General features: G+C 43.2%; 1 protein-coding gene across 2 annotated transcripts in view; it reads right to left on the bottom strand.

Moving 5' to 3' along the window:
• EXT2 (exostosin glycosyltransferase 2) overlaps nucleotides 1-17,229 on the bottom strand; it is a 123,091-nt gene extending 105,862 nt beyond the window's left edge. Inside the window, exons 1-4 of one of the 2 annotated variants that reach the window (XM_081098502.1) lie at nucleotides 17,043-17,229; nucleotides 12,233-12,798; nucleotides 10,998-11,087; nucleotides 4,864-4,980 (exon numbers count right to left, since the gene is read on the bottom strand). In XM_081098502.1, the coding sequence (XP_080954628.1) occupies nucleotides 4,864-4,980; nucleotides 10,998-11,087; nucleotides 12,233-12,768 (743 nt within the window). In that variant the 5' untranslated portion in view covers nucleotides 12,769-12,798; nucleotides 17,043-17,229. The remainder of the gene's footprint in view (nucleotides 1-4,863; nucleotides 4,981-10,997; nucleotides 11,088-12,232; nucleotides 12,799-17,042) is intronic. The other variant, XM_081098503.1, reaches the window with a different exon arrangement.
• Nucleotides 17,230-17,432: the final 203 nt, after the last annotated feature.

The raw sequence follows: 17,432 nt of genomic DNA, 5'->3' as shown, positions 1-17,432 counted from the left end.
CCTCAAACTACGGCCGCAGGCCACATGCAAATACAAATATTGTATTTGTTCCCGTTTTGTTTTTTTACTTCAAAATAAGATATGTGCAGTGTGCATAGGAATTTGTTCATAGTTTTTTTAAAAACTATAGTCCAGCCCTCCAACGGTCTGAGGGACAGTGAACTGACCCCCTGTTTAAAAAGTTTGAGGACCCCTGGAATAGAGCGTCGGCCTGAGGACTGAAGGGTTCCAGGTTCGATTCCAGTCAAGGGCATGTATCTTGGTTGCGGGCACATCCCCAGTAGGGTGTGTGCAGGAGGCAACTGATGTTTCTCTCTCATCAATATTTCTAACTCTCTATCCCTCTCCCTTCCTCTCTGTAAAAAAAATCAATAAAATATGTATGTATATTTAAAAAAAAAAAAAGGGCTAAGCCCCCAGCAGGCTGGCTCAGTTGGTTAGTGTCATCCCGTATCCCAAAAAAAAAAAAAAAGGTTGTGGGTTCAATCCTCAGTTGGAGCACATAAGGAAGGTCACGGATCAATGTTTCTCTCTCACATCAATGTTTCTCTCTCTCACCTCCTCTCTCCCTTCCTCTCTATCTAACATCAATTAAAAACATATCCTCAGGTGAGAATTAAAAAAATCATTTTTAAAAAAGAACTGTGCCCAAACTGTTTGTACAAGTGATATGGCTTATACTGAGCATCTGCTTTCCTTCTGGGAGTCTGGAAGTTTGGCACATGCCAGGCAGTGAATGCCCATGTGACTAGCTCTCAATAAAAAGCTGGGGCACTGAGTTTCTAAGGCGTTTCCCCGTGGGCCATATTTCACACATGTTGTCACAACTTGTGCTGGGGAAGTAAGCAGTCCTGTGTGGCATCACTGGGAGGGGACCCTGGCATGCCTGCACTTTGTTTCCCTGGACTTGACCGCAGGCGCCTTTTCCCTTTACTGACTATGTTTTGTATCCTTCCGCCAAAAATCATAGCGAGAGTACAACTACATGCTGACTCCTGAGTCCTTCTGGCAAATCACTGAAATTCAAGCTGGTATTGGGCACCCCGACACACACCCCTCAGTGATAACAGTAAAACATGGCTCCATATATTGGAGGGGGACAAATGTTCTAGGGGGACAAATCAACCCTCTTCCCCTGTTGAGAACCAGCAGCCTTGCCATACTTGGTCCAAATGGCCTCCAATAAAGGTTTGAGTTGAGCTGAAGAGAACTGAACTGACTAAAACAATTTCCAGAACTTCAGGAAAAATAAAGCAAAGGGTTAAAAAAAACTTTCAGAAACCACACCACTGACTTAAATTTCAGTAAATGTTCACAGAAGCTGCAAGCAGAGGAGTGAACTTTTTTCAAGCTCAACTGACTTTTCTCTACCTATTACAGTTATTCATGTCTAGTGCTACATAAATATACCAAATTAAGATATCAGTGGATGACAGAAACTGTACCACCCCAAAGAGTACAAGCTGTACTAACACAGAATATCCTTTTCATTTTATGGAAATCCAGCCTTGAAACAAAACATGAACTATCATGTTTTCCAGTCTACAAATTCTCTGTAAAAATTATTTTTTAATTTTCACCTCATGATGATCCAAAAAAATTAGGACAGGCATATTTTGCTCATATTTAACGATGAATACTGCTAAATATTTTTCAATATTCAAGTTTGTATTCAGTGGACTAAAATTTTTCTAAACTTTGCTGAGTGAAGATTTTCATAATAAAATGTGGGGAGGGATATGAATTGTGCATCTCTACGAGATAAAGATCCTATATAATAAACGCCTAATATGCTAAGTGTCCGGTCAGCCGGTTGGCCTTTCAACCAATCAAAGTGTAATATGCTAATCATATGCTAATGCCTCTCAACTGCTCACTATGACATGCACTGACCACCAGGAGGCAGACAGTTGACCAATCGACCAGTTGCTATGATGTGCACTGACCATCAGGGAGCAGATGCTCCAACCAGTAGGTAAGCTTGCTGCTGGGGTCCAGCCGATCAGGACCGAGAGAGCCCTCCCGCGGTCCCTCCCCAGCTGGCTAACCTCCTGCATCCCTCCCTGGCCCCAATCGTGCCCCAATCGCCCTCTCACTACCCGGGACTCCTCAGGGGATGTCAGAGAGCCAGTTTCGGCCCGATTCCACAGACCAGGCTGAGGGACCCCACTGGTGCATGAATTCGGGCACCGGGACTCTAGTAATAATATAATATGCTATATAAAGGGAAGCTTCCTATTGTTAAAAAAGCAGTATGGAGAAGAACAGCATCACCCAGCATATAACAGTATAGGCAAGTCAAACCCAAAAAACTGTTATTAACTCCATGTTCACCTTGAAAATGCAACTCAGTTTCAAAGAAAAAGCCCCAGCCATCACATTATGTTAATCTGAATGATATTAATGATAGTTTTATAGATTTGTTTGTATTTAATTTGTAAATTTGTTTTAGTTTTGTAGTTGTATAAGCACAAAGAGTTTAGATTGTTGTTTTTTATTTGTACTTATTCAAGTTGCATTATTTTAAAAGTAATTAAAGTGAAGGAACCTTGCCCTGGCTGGGTGGCTCAGCTGGTTGGAGCATTATCCCACAAACCAAAAGGTGGCAGGTTCGATTCCTAGTTTGGGTATGTACAGGAGGCAAACGATTGATGTTTCTCTCTCACATCGATGTCTCTCTCTCTCTCTCTCTTTCCCTCCCTTTCTCTCTAAAATCAATAAACATATCCTCGGGTGAGGATAAAAAATAAAAAAAAATCAAGGAACTTTGAATAGCTACCAAAAAGAAATCTTGAAAAACAAACACAAAAATAGAGGACTCACATTTACCAATTTCAAAACTTACTACAAAATTACAGTAGTCAAGAGAGTAGGGTAGTGCCATAAGGAAAGACAGAGACCAATGGAACAGAACTGAGAGTCCAGAAATAAACCCACACATCTATGGCCGGCTAATTTTCAACAATGGTGCCAAGATCATTCAATGGGAAAAGAATAGTCTTTTCAACAAGTGTTGCTAAGACAACTGGATATCCACAAGTAAAAGAATGAAGTTGGATCCCTACCTCACACTATATGAAAAATTAACTCAAAATGGATCAAAAACCAAAATGTAAAAGATAAAACTACAAAATTCTTAGAAGAAAACATAAGTGTACATCTTTATGACCTTGAATTAGGCAATGTTTTTTTAGCTATGACACCAAAAGCACAAGTAACCAAAGGAAAAATAAATTGGGAGTTCACTAAAATTAGAAACTTTTGTGTGTCAAAAGACACCATCAAAAAAGTGAAAAGACAACCTACAGAATGAGAGAAAAGATTTGCAAGTAATATCTGATAAGGATCTAAACTATACAAAAAGTTCTCATAACAACAATAAAAACAAAATCCAACTTAAAAATGGCAAATGATTTAAATAGATATTTCTCTAAAGAGGTCAATAAATGATCAATAAGAACATGAAAAGATACTCAACATTATTAATCATTAGACCTATGCAAATCAAAACCACAATAAGATACCACTGCACATCCACTTTGATGGCTAGAATAACAAAGAAAGACATAACAAGCATTGGCAGGGATATGGAGAAACTGGAACACTCATACATTGCTGGTGCAGCCATTCTGGAATACAATCCGGCAGATCCTCAAGAAGTTAAACATAGAGTAACCACATGACTCAGCAATTCCACACCAAGATATACATCCAAGAGCATTAAAAACATATGTTTACACAAAAACCTGGATACGGATGTTGACAGCAGCATTACTTAAAACTGCTAAAAGTGGAAACAACTGAAATGTCTGTCAAGTGATGAAGTAATAAACAAAATGTGGTATATCCATCGATATGATGAAATATTATTCAGCCAAGAAAGGAATGAAGTATTGACTCCATGCTACAAGATGACGAAACCTTGAAAACATTATGTTAAGTGATAAAAGACACAAAAGGTCACATATTGTATAACGACATTAAATGAAATGTCCAGAATGGGCAAATCCATAGAGACCGAAAGCAGATTAGCAGTTGTTGCTGGGGGCAGAGAGTGTGAAGTTTAGGGGCAGGGATAGAGAGTGACAGCTAGTAGGTATTGGGTTTATTCTGGGGGTGATGAAAATGTTCTGGAATCAGATAGCAGTGATGATGATAGTTATACAAACTTTATGAATATACTAAAAACCACTGAATTGTATCAAATTCAAGCAATATACACCTAATGCTTACACAGTGTTATATGTCAATTATATCTCAATTTTTAAAAACTCACTGAATGGTACATGTTAAAATTTTATGGTATATAAATTATATCTTTTTTTTTTAATATATTTTATTGATTTTTGCAGAGAGGAAGGGAGAGAGATAGAGAGTCAGAAACATCGATGAGAGAGAAACATCGATCAGCTGCCTCCTGCACATCTCCTACTGGGGATGTGCCCGCAACCCAGGTACATGCCCTTGACCGGAATCGAACCTGGGACCTTTCAGTCCGCAGGCCGACGCTCTATCCACTGAGCCAAACCGGTTTCGGCATAAATTATATCTTAATTAAAAAAACAAAAGTCAATTACGGGAGCCCACGAAAAGAAAAATATTCAGAAAGTTTATCTAAGCAACACATTCATGAAAGATCCAGTCTTTCTTTGCACTTCCCTACGGGTAGAGTAAAAGATGGTTCAATCTCATCTGAGCTTTTTTATACATTGTCTAAAGAATAAAATGTCAAGTAACTTCCATAATTTGGTCCCAGACCACATGGCAGAGCACACATACTGAGGAGAGAAATGTCTTCACTTTGGAAGGCTTGTAAGGGGAAGCTCTGAGAACACACAGCTGGCTGTGCTGAGTGCACCTTACCCTGGTCCTTTCTCTGGAAGGTCCACCTCAGCTGACAGCGGACTATAGACAGGAATGCTGACATCGTAGCCTTGCCTGTAAGTCCATGTAGAAAAGCCACCACCAGCCAACAGAGCCCTGAAAGCAAAAAATTTTGTCAAACAATAAGAAGGTCTTCATGCTAATAAGCTCTGTAGAAAGGGACAGAAGTACAGTAAGTCTTCACTTAACATTGTGGATAGGTTCTGCGCCTTTAAGCAAAAAAACATAGAACGAAATCAATTTTACCACAGGCTAACTGATATTAACAAGAGTTAAATTCCTACTGCATCTCACGAATGCTTTAAGGAAATGAAGTTGAATGAAATGGCATTATTCAAGGAGCTGCTATAATTGAGTCAACAACAGCTAATGTTAACTTAGTCATTTTTCCATAAAGACATGGTGCTAAGTGTTTTACATTACATCTCCTGGACATCAGCTGCATTCCATCCCTGAGTTACCAGCTTTCCTGCAAGGTCCTAGTAGTCTTTCCTTACTTTCCATTTTTAAAAATAGATGACAGGCCAGAAGACACCCTCTGCTATCTTATTCAGCTCCCATTCACCTCTCCCAAAAGTCATTTCCTGGTGTTAAACACATTTACAATAACAGGAATAGCAACAGTTCTGAAAGGAAGACTGGCTGGGACAGTCACTTACCTACTCATTGGCCAGAATCTCAGGAGACAATGGCACCGAAAGCAGCGGTGACAGCAAAGCATCACATCTCACTGCATATGCCCCAGCTTCTCTCCAATCCTGCCCCAAACAATTCTTTCCACTGTTATCCCAGAGCTACATGTGAATCATGTAGCCTCTCTCAGCAATCAACTTCCATTCTAGTTAATCTTGTTAACCCAATTCCCTGTACAGGAAGCAGAATCCAGACCTGGACCTTCAGTGCTTCTCTTGCAGTCCACATGCACTAGTTTTTATTCTCAATCAGAAAGCTGGGAACACACTGTTTTAATTGGATCCAGCAAGTAGTAAAATGACACTTCATCAGAGAAAGGAAGCAGGTGTATATCACACCAACTTTTACTGTTATTCTGTCTTTGGGGTTCCAAAGCCATCAAAATCACTTACTGGGGCAGAGCATTGCCAGTTCCTTGGACTGCACAGTCTAGGCCTAACTGTCTGAACTGAGAAACCACATTTTTTGCAATATTGATTGCTACCAATCCCCTCCCTGTGTGATGACAGTGTGCATTTCCTTCTAACATGACCAGTTAAAGTTCAAAGATTTTCAAACCAACCCTGGAAATCCCAATCTGTTTGTTTAAGCTTTCTGAAACCAAGAATTGGTTAGTGAGGTAATGTGCAGGCTAAAAATCTCTCCAGCTGCCAGTCTACTCTGTAAAACTTAATGACTATCCTTAGTATCAACATACGGTCTTATTCTTCCTGATTAGCATTAAGCAGTGAATACATCCAACATGAATTTGGCAGGTTCCATGACCATGATGGCAAGCAGACTGTATGGGCCCCCATGTCCTCTGTGCAGAGAAGCAAACACAGAGCCAATATACAGGCAGTGGGCAGTTTAGGTAAGCCAGGGTAGTGAGAGATTAGATAATTACACCCACAGCTCCAGAGGAGAGGGGTGTGTGTATGTGGTGAGAAAAGCACCACCAACTTCTACTATTATTCTGTCCCTGGGGCCCCAAACTTCACCCTGTTCCAGTTTATGCACTGATAGTAAAAAAGCATGCAATCCAAAGCATGTCTTAACGTCACAAATCATACACGTGCAATCTCCATTTGTGATCTTGAAAACAGCCACAACTGCCATTAGGCACCCAGACCTCACACCAACCCTGTCACTGACAAGACTTCAATTTTAAGTCACTGCATCTTCTTCTGCCAAGGTTTCCATAACATTGCAATGGAGAAAAGAATTGTAAGCACCCCTTGCTTTAAAAAACACATGTTTTACATTGACTGAAAAGTGAGCTTCTGAGAAGCACATTCTGTTTTCCCATTATGCATCCCAAAATCAGAGATCAGTTCCAAAGCTGCAAGAAAGTGGGCAGAAAACTCACAGCTAAAAAATTATTAATATGATGATCAGACTCATGCCAGGCTAAGTGTTAGATCACTCAAATGTCCTCTGGCGTTTTTAGCACTTTCCAGGACTTCCTGACTCTAAGCCATCTCCTCTGTCACTGAACCCTCCCCATGGTCCCTAGTCCAGATCTTTCCTTGGATGTTCTCATAGTTCTCCTCCTCCTATCTGAGCATTCACAGTGCCTAAACAGTTGGTCTGAAAGTCTTTCCTTGGCTTTCTTTTAACCCACCCATGCAAACAACCAGGCCTGCAAATTCCTCAAATATAAAGCTTCAGGTTTAAAAAAAAAAAAAAAAAAAAAGCTGACCAATTCTATTGGTCATACAGGGTAGGGCAAAAGTAGGTTTACAGTTGTGAGTATGCAAATCAGTTTATTTATTCTTGTATTATTACTTACTAACAATTATATTATTTTTCATGTGAACAACTGTAAACCTGCTTTTGTCACACCCTGTATTTATTTACTGAATCAAACAAACATTAAAAAAAAATACCCATAAGACAGGTAAATTTGAGCAATGGCTAAATATTTGGTAAATATTTAGTAACATTAAAAAATTACTATTGCCCGGCCAGCATGGCTCAGTGGTTGAGTGTCGACCTATGAACCAGGAGGTCATGGTTCGGTTCCTGGTCAGGGCACATGCCCAGGCTTTGGGCTCAACCCCCAGTGGGGAGTGGGTACAAGGCAGTGATTCTCTCTCACCATTGATGTTTCTATCTCTTTCTCCCTCTCTCTTCTCTGAAATCAATAAAAATATTTTTTAAAATTTACTATTCATTTTTAGGTATAATAGTACTATAGTTAGGTTTCTTGAAAAGCTCTTATCATGCAGATTCAAATAAAAATATTTACAGACTAGAGGCCTGATGCACGAAAATTTGAGCACTCAGGGGAGGGGGGTCCCTCAGCCTGGCCTGCGCCCTCTCATAATCTGGGAGCCCTTGGGGGATGTCTAACTAGGAGTGGGCCAAAGCCATCAGTCGGACATCCTTAGCACTGCTACAGAGGCAGGAGAGGCTCCCGCCACCACCACTGCACTCACCAGCCGTGAATGGGCTTCTGGCTGAACAACGCTCCCCCTGTGGGAGCACACTGACCACCAGGGGGCAGCTCCTGCATTGAGCTCTGCCCCCTGGTGGTCAATGTGCATCATAGTGACCAGTCGTTCAGCTGTTTGGTCAATTTGCATATTAGCCTTTATTATATAGGCTGTAATGACATAACATCTGGGGTTTGCCTCTAGATAATCTGGGTCAGAGTACAGATGAATGGAGACTGGCCTCAAGTTGATGATTACTGAAGCTGGGCAGGGGTACGTGGTATTCACTGTACCAGCATTTCTTCTTCTGTATAGATTTGAAAATCTCCACAACAAGTTTAAATTAACAAATATACACCCAAGGTAGAAATTTGTGAGAGATATGTCCAAAGAAAGAATAAAAATCCAAGGAAGTAATATTATACAGCAGATCTGAGAAAACAAAGATCAGTAAAGTAAGGCATTGAAGAAGTATAATATGCTCCCAATTAAATTAATACATATGTGTAGCCCAGTTGCTCAGTGGTTAGAGTGTCGGCCCAAGGACTGACGGGTCTCAGGTTCGATTCCCAGTGAAGGGCACATATCTCAACTGCAGGCTCGATCCCCGGCCCCAGTCAGGGTGTATGTGAGAAACAACCAGTCGATGTGTCTCTCTCACATCGATGTTTCTCTCTCTCTCCCCACTTCCTACCACCCCTCCACTCTCTCTAAAAAAATAAATCAATGAAGAAAATATCCTTGGGTGAGGATTTTAAGAAAAAAAGTTATATAGTTTGTGTATAAACCCATAGAAAAATAGTATTTGAGAACAGTGATTACCTTTCAGTAAGGGGGTAAAAATAAAGAAGGGTTTGAAAGCATAGTTTTAAATTTTATTCTTTATACACTTGCATATGGTTCCAACCTTGCACAAAGTAAGTACATGTGTACCATGTGTATGATTTTTGAACATTGAAAGAAAAATAAAAACATATTTAAGCAGCATAAAAGATACTCGCTGAGCAGACATTTCCTTCAGACCCAGTCCTTGCATGTCCCCCAAGTAAAATAATTATTAAGTAATCTCATCAAAAAAAGGAAAGTAATCACATCAATGACTTTAGATCTTAAACGCAATCTAATCCAGCCCGTCTAGTTTCTAATTTCCGAATAATCTGATATGCAGCTCCTGCTGAAACCATTCTATATCCCTGGTTCTTGCCTCCTCTGAATCCAGAAATAAGGACAAAAGATAAGAAAAATTAACAAACAAATCTTCTATTCCTTACCCCAACCAGGGGACCACCTAAGTTTCAAATGAATTTCCCACATTTAAAGATAGAGGACTATATGGTGATTCATTACTTGCCACAGGATTGCTTCTAATCACTTACAAAAATACATGCACAGGGAAAACAATTTAACCTACCTGATCCTTAACACCTAAGAAATAGTAAGAACTTAAACTTTCTCCTCACTACTTGACACTTTCCTGCAGAGAAATAAAACCTTATTTAACATGTGTACTTGATAAAAATAAAATCCTTCTCCCAAGCAGTTACATATACCAAAATGTCAGCAAAAAGCGAAATGTCTCAAACAGAAATAAGCCCTTCTCAAAATAAACCCAAGAACAGCAGGTGAAGACATTGCATTCCTAACAGCTCTTTTCCTTCCCTTCTCTATTCACTAAAGTATTTCCCTTTCCCAGAACAACCAAATCCATAAAACAGTAGTCCACTCAGGAACACCGGGGCTGAGAGCCAAATCAGGGATTACTTTGGGTTTAGCTGGTTTCTATAGAATTTGTGTAGCGTGACTGCCCTCTATTGTCCAAAATGGTTTCCACAGCAAACCTGAGGAGTGGTCCTTGTGTATTTCTCCTAGTGATAACTGTATTTCCAGATAGAAGCACAACACTGACTCTAGATAATACTTAAAGCAAAGTGGGCTTAGATTTAATCATCTGGGGGAAAGTAGTACTAAGTGTAGATTTTCATAAATGTAAACACTGGCCTCTAACAAATTGAGAACACAGCTGGCCTTGAGCTGTTAACTCATCTTTTTCAGTAACAATGATTTTAAGAGTTAAACATCAACTATAATAAAACTGGCTATAAATGAGTTCATGCATAAATTTAAAACAATCCTATACCTCGAGTATTACCCATGACTCTTATCTTGGACCCAAGCTTTCTGTTCTCCTTAAAGCCTTGAACCCAATACCAGGAGAGGAACCTTAAGCGGCACTTCAGTCCTGAGCTTCACACGATGCCTCCAGCCATAGTAGGTCAGTCCATGTATAAAAGGGCTGATAAACATAGTAAGTGAACTCAAAATCATAATCACATAATCATGGCCACCCCATACCACATCTGCTGTCCGGAAGGTTAATGAGGGAGGGAAGGAGAGAGGGAGGGAGGGAAGAAGGGGGAACAGGAGGAAGAGAGAAAGAAAAAGGAAGAAAGGCAAGAACCCCATTAGCTGAAACAACAGAGACAAAATGATAACAAGAGTGGTCTCCTTTCCAAGCATTATAGATTTTGGGCATCACTTACACCAAGCATGTCAAACTCAAAGGCTAACACGGGCCAATAAATGTGGCATGCAGGCCACGAGTTTGACATCCTTGACTTACACACATCCACGCCTCTTCCCTCAGTAAGCTGTGGCTCTACTTTTGGCAAATGCTCACAAATTCAGAGTTGACACAAGCCAATCATGAACCTGGCCTTAGGGAGGTGAGGGTCATGCACTCAGAAGAGCATAACCCAGATTAAGGAAAAAAAGATAGTATTTTAAGATGTTATGCTAGAACATAAGCTGTCATCGGTTCTCCACAAGGGATTTAAGCAGGTCTTAACAATTCTATGTCTTGAGGTGGGAAATATCTAGGGCAACTTTTTAACACTCAATTCTGATTACAAAAGGCTTACAAATATGATTCCACATGAACAAAAGGGTCTTGTACTTACTTACTCCTCAGAAATCTGTCATAGTTACAACCCCAAACGCACCTACCTGTCTCTGGGGACATCCAGAGCTGTGTTATAGTCTGGGGGACCTCCAGGCAACATGTTGAACAGCAGATGGTTTGTACCTCGATCCCACCTATGAAGAAATTAAACATGTAAGAATTAGCAAGTCGATGATGAAGAAATAAAAACAAGAGTCAGTTATGAGATGACAAGTGGGAAGTATCCCCAACCTGAAGCAAGCCACTTCGCAGGCAGCAAAGTGAGCGTCTAGCATCCCAGCAGCACGTCAAGCATTAGCTGGAGCCTCGAAAGGAAAAAATGGGTGGATGTGTACTCCAAGCTTGTCCACCGCAGAACTGCTTATGATAATGAAAACTCTCTAAATGTGTACCATTTGGTTAAAGAAACAAAAATAAGTATAAAAGGCTAGTTAAAAACGTTATGGAACATGTGCAAAATGGAATGCTATACAGCCCTTAAAAGTATATAGTAATAGAATATGACATTATTTGAAAATATACTCATGATTATTTAAGGGGAAAGAGCAGCAAGAGAGTATGTATTGTGTGATCCCATTCTTGACAAAAAAGATGTATACATGTGTGTGTTCTTTTTTTCTTTATCCTCACCAGAGGTTATGTTTTACTGATTTTAGAGAGAGAAGAGGGAGAGAAACATTGATGTGAGAGAAACATCAATTGGTTGCCTCCCATACATGCCCTGACGGGAGATCGAACCCACAACCTTTTGGTGTACAGAACGATGCTCCCACCAACTGATCCACCCAGCCAGAGCTATGTATATATTTTTATACAAAAATATATATTCATGCATATGTGTAATTTTTAGACAAAAACTACTGTAAAGTAACATCAAAACATGAATAATGATTATTTCTTAGAAACAGGATTATGGAATGAGTCTTATACTCTTTGTTTATCTGTATTTTCAGATCTTTTACAGTAATCATGTACTTGTGAGTAATAAAGGGGAGGGGAAAGTATTTAAATTTAAAAGAAACAGTACAGGAAGATGAGCCATCCTTAGTTTTTAAACACTAAGAAGTTGTGAGCCATAGCAGCAGCCCCAAAGGCAGACTGCTGCTTTTCACTGGGAGAAGCCAGCTGCTCACAGAACTGGCCTCATGCTTCATGCCAGTCGCCCACCACATCCCCTCCCATGAGAAAAAGAGACAGCAGCTGGGAGCCAGCTCAAGCGGCCCTCCTTCCCTTTAGTTCCCTGAAGGACTTGGCTCCAGGCTGCACAAGTGCTAGATACCTAGAGAGCTGGGCCAGTGCTTGCGCTGTCTCCTTAATGCGGAGCGTGTTCTGGTTCAGCACATCGATGGACGGAACAAACAGGCAGGCCCGGGTGATGTCGTCGGTATAGTAGTCACTGTCTGAGATCGCCGTGAGCAGCTCATTATACTCCCGGGAGATGGTGTTGCTGACTGGGACACCAGAGTCATCCACGTACTTTTTCAGAGAGTAGATAAACACCTTGATTTTGTTTTTTGGGTTGAAGCCACAGCGGTAGACATCAAAACACGTGTGCATTCTGCAACTGAGGTCACCCCGCTCAGGGATGGGACTGTCGGCCGGCAGCCTGACCACGGGCACATCTCGGACACTGCGCTTCTCTACGCTCCAGTCGTTGGAGGATTCGATGGAATGAGGCCAGAACTGAAACACGCCAGTGGCAATGAGGCCCAGGAGGACAACGGAGAAAAGGGTGATGTAGTAGATTCGGTGCTTGATCTTCATCCTTGGGATGAGGGCAGGACCCCGGATATTGTACTTGACCGACGCACACATAATGACACAGACAGCCTCTTCCTCACGCTCCTGGTTACCAGGTGGAAAAGGGAGAAAAATGAAGTACTTAGGCAAATGACAATAAAAAGGACTGTTTAACTTTCCATATAACTATTTCTTTCCCTAAGTGGTTTGATGAAATAATGAAAAGGAATTTTGACCCTTCTTTGTCTAGATGAATATATGCTATGTAATATCTTTAAAATGTAATGCTACATATACTACTTAATATAAATATTGATATACAATGTTAAAATGCAACTATAGCCTATAAATATTTATTCACCAAAAGCAGAAGGTGGCCTAGGAAGTGGGGCGCTGACTAGAAAGAGAAATCCAAAGTGGACTAGTTAAAAACATTATGGAACATGTGCATGTCGTTTTGTTTTGTTTTTAAACACTGCCCACCATAAACTGATGCTTCATCTGGACACACTGATCTTGGTAATTCTAAAATCAGTTTTGATTCATTTATTCTTCCTAACCTCTACTGAGCAACTAGCATGCACCGTGAGGAAACAAAGAAGAAAGCAGAGACCCCACCTTAGAGGAACTTAGGTTCTAGTAAGGGAGATAAGACCAACCAAACTGTAACAAAATGCCAAATCAGAAATACCACTAGAAAAGTATTAAGAAAGTGGCAAGGTATTAGAGAAGAAAAGATTAATCTTTAATCTTTAATAAAATATAAGTTGATGGCAGCTGACACATTTAGATGGAAGCAAGGAATGGAGAAAGGAATGGGGAGGGGTAGTGATGCCAACACTTTCCATCAGTGGATGTGCACGCCACTTTTCCAACCAAAAGGTTCAACCCATTTCCCCTCCCATTGGACCTGGGCTAGTCCTGTGACCTGCTCTGACTGACAGAGCGTGTCAGCAGTGAGTCCCCGCCTTAAGAGACCCTCCAGTTGCTGCTGCCAGCTGTGAGGAAGCAGAGCTCCCAGGGAGGGCCACCTGAGGAAGACCCCGATGCAGACTATGTGAAGCAGACACGGACCATCTCACCAAGCGCTACACAGACTGCAGGATCCTGAGCAAACAATGGCTGAGGTTGTTTTTAAGCCACTAAGTCCTGGGTTGGTTTATTACTCGGCCATCGGTAAATGAAACAGCCAATAAGCACACTGACTGATACAAAGAAAATTCTTAGTCCTCCACTGAGTTCCCCTGTAGATCGCAACTTAAGATACTTATCAAACAAACCTATATGTACAAGTAAACCTATAAAATATTTACAACCCAGCAGAGAATATCCATCCAAATATCTCCATCCCAGGTCTCACGCCTGACTTTAGCAGAAGGAGCCTGTGTAAGCTGTGCATTCAGCTTCCTTTGCAGTTCTGCCACAATTATGATTAAATTTTGGGTCTGATTTCAATACAGTCTGCCTTCCAGCTGCAAAAAATGCTGCCATACAGCCTTCTGTCTCTCACAGGGTGTCCTAAGTTGATATCTGGCTGACCTGAAATTGATCTTACCTCAGGCCTCTAAGGGAAATAAAAAAGAGTCAGTCAATTCTCCTTATCATTATCGTTTCCCACATACTGGCACAGTGCCAGAGCTACTGTACTAGCCAGTGCTCTCCCTTCTACCTGAACCTCATCCCCATCCACCACTGGTGAGTCTTACAATTGTGACGGCGGAGAGCACCAGGGCTTGTCAACATCTCATGATCAGCAAAGGGTCCTTGTTGCCATCTGAGGATGAGTGACTGCAGTTTCACCAACTACTCTCAGAGCCTGCTTTCTAGAGCCACTTCTAGTGCCAACTGTCTTAGTTTATGTTCTGCCAAACTAAGAAGTGACCTGTGTGCAAGTAGCTCAGGGAAGTAATAGAAAAAGCCAGAGTGGAGTCAGGGCAGAACAGAAAGCCATTAGGGTGCATTGTGGAGCTGGTTACCATACTAAGCTGGATAAATGGGGCTCAGTCCCGCTAGGGTCCCTCTGGAAAATGCACCCTCAAACTGTCCCTCTGAAGGACAGGGAGCTATGACATTCACCCACCGAGGCCCATCCCCTACTGATTGAGGGCTATTCCCGGAAATGTACAATCACATTTCTAAAGGCCTGCCTACACAGGCCAAGCAAGCTCCCACAGGTCTGTGCCAACAAGCTGAGAGATGTGGCAAGGACTTGAGGTAGAATAAAAACTCAGTAAGAGAGATAAGGTTAAAAGCCTCAAATGAAAAAGAGAAGGATGCGACATGAATAAAACAGCCCATTAGCGGTTAGCGATAGAGAACCTTCTCTGGGAGTATCCACATACCTGTGACATACTTCACTGCAGCACTTGCTACATTACATTAATTAGTTGAGTAATGGCAAGTCTGTCCCCTCTAATGGCTGTGGTTTCCTTGTAGGCAGGGTTTTTCATTTCTGCCCAGTATTCTCAGCATCTAATACCATGTCCAGAACACATTTCATAGAACCACAGAGGCTGCTGAAGGAAGGAGTGTCTCTATCCTTCCCAGGTCCATCAGTGCACACACTATTTAGGGCCCACGTTTTGAGTTATATGGTGATGAATGATTCTTTTCTTTCTTATTAGAGTTTCCAAAGGGGGAAAAATGGCTAGGTACCTAACTTTCCGTGTCCACCCTGTCCTCTTCAGGGAAGCTCATTGTTAGGAGAGAGGACAGACCAAAAGGAATCTTGTACTAATGCATGTCTGTCCCATATAATGCCATAACTTGAATCAAAATAGGAATTTCACAACAAAGCCCTACAAACTTTACCCTCCTTGAAACACATCAAACCTGTCCCTGCAAAACACTGGAACTGTCTGGCTGGCTGTCAAGCACTGAGTCACTGGAAAAATCTGTTAGCCCCATTCTACCGTCTGGATGAGATGCACTTTCTGTTCCTGGAATTATTGATTCCTAAAATTTGCCTGACTAACCTTTCCTGGGTGCTGTAGGCTACAACCAATCCACTCAGTCCAATGCTCTGAGTCACAATCTCTTCCCTTCACCTTTTTAGAAAAGCACTCAGAGCTGAACTGCCAGGGCCACCGGGACAGAACTGAACCAACTGTGCCTGGAAACAAAGAAACTCAACAGCAGTGAAAGCAGAAAAATCCGCAACTCACTGCCATACCCGATCGAGTTCTTCATAATAAAGTTACGTTGTCATTAGCCAGCTCTAAAAATGGTTTCCAATTTAAAAAACCCCACAAACAAACCTGTGTGCCTTTGTTAGTGGGATTATACAATGATCAAGTCAATGCATACAATTAAGTAACTAATAACTAAACTTTACTGAGAATGTACTACATGCCAAGATCTGTTTTAAGCACTTTGAGTTAACATAGGTAATCTTCCTAACAGCGCCATGTGACAGGCTACTATGATCCTCAGCTTACAGACCGGGCAAGGCTAAGTGACCCCCAAGGGCACCCCACTAGAAAACGCCGGGGCCAGATTTGCGGGGTGCAGACTGGCGCTGGAGCCTGGGTCTTCACGTGGGAAGCTGCCTCCCCTGCCGCCCTCGCAGAGCCTGGGTTGGATAACCCCTTTTCACTCCTGCATGAGCACAGCCAGCACAGCCTGACCGCAGAAAATCTATCCATTCACTCGGCATACGCAACCAGAGGGCTCAAATCAGCGGAAGTGAGAAACGACGGAAACGATATCAGATAGTCCATGACCATGAGCAGCCTTGGAGCTCTGAGACTGACAAACCAAGCCCAGTTCAAGTCCTTGGAGCACTCCACTGGCCTAGGATTAAAATGGACCCGAGCAATTGAGTCTCAGTACGTAGATCCAGCTCCCACCGCCGGTAGGAGAACTAATGCCGCTCAGCTTCCAGGGGACGCCCAGAGCCCAGGCCCCGGGGCCCCTCCCCACCGGGTCCTCCTCCCGACAGGGGTGGGGCACGGGGCGCCGAGTGCTGCCCGCGGCGTCCTGCACTGTCCTGGATGCCACGGGCCCGCACAGCCCGGAGCACAAGAAGCCCCCGTGGGAGGACGCAGGTCCCGGAGCCCGCGGGGAGGAGCGGACAGGTCACGGCGGCGGGTGGGAGAGGGAACTGCAGGAGAGCAGTGGGCGGGGAGACAGGTGGGAAGCCAGTGCGGGGCCGGCGGGGGAAGGAGAAGGCAGTTCGGAAATCAAAGCGGTAAATGGTCGTGAGCGGCCCCGGGGGTCGGGGCGCCTCCCGCAGCCCTCGGGCCTCCGCACCGCCCGTGCTTTCCCGGCGGCCCGGCCAGACTCCGCCGCGGCCTGGGGAGGCCCGAGCCCGCCCGCTGCACCCGCTGGCCCTTCCGCGCGGCGCTTACCTCGGCCACGGCTGCCTCCCGCTCGGCCCCGCGCTCGGTCACCGGCTCATACCGCAGGGCGGGGGCCACGGCAGCCCGGGAGGGATCGCGGCGAGTGGGCGGCCGCCACCGCGGGCGCCAGGGCTGCGCGAACGAGCGAGGAGCGCTGGGCCGAGAACCGGGCTCGGCGGCTGACACCTACCGCACTGCGCATGCGGGAGCGGCCCGGCCCGCGCCCCCTGCTGGACAGGAGGAGTCAGGGCACCGCTTAGGGTTTCTCCAGGCCGGCGCGTCCAGCTCAGGCTCCAACGTGAAAGTCAGTCAGGCAGCCTAACTCATAATTAAAGGCACTGCAAACCGAAACAACGAGGCAGCATGCTTCACTTATAAAACTTCCAAAGCCGGAAAAAA

This window comes from Myotis nattereri, assembly GCF_964212035.1.
Source record: "Myotis nattereri genome assembly, chromosome: 9".
NCBI lineage: Eukaryota > Metazoa > Chordata > Mammalia > Chiroptera > Vespertilionidae > Myotis > Myotis nattereri.
The sequence above is the reverse complement of the archived record's forward strand: the minus strand, read 5'-3'. Positions and strand labels throughout refer to the sequence as shown.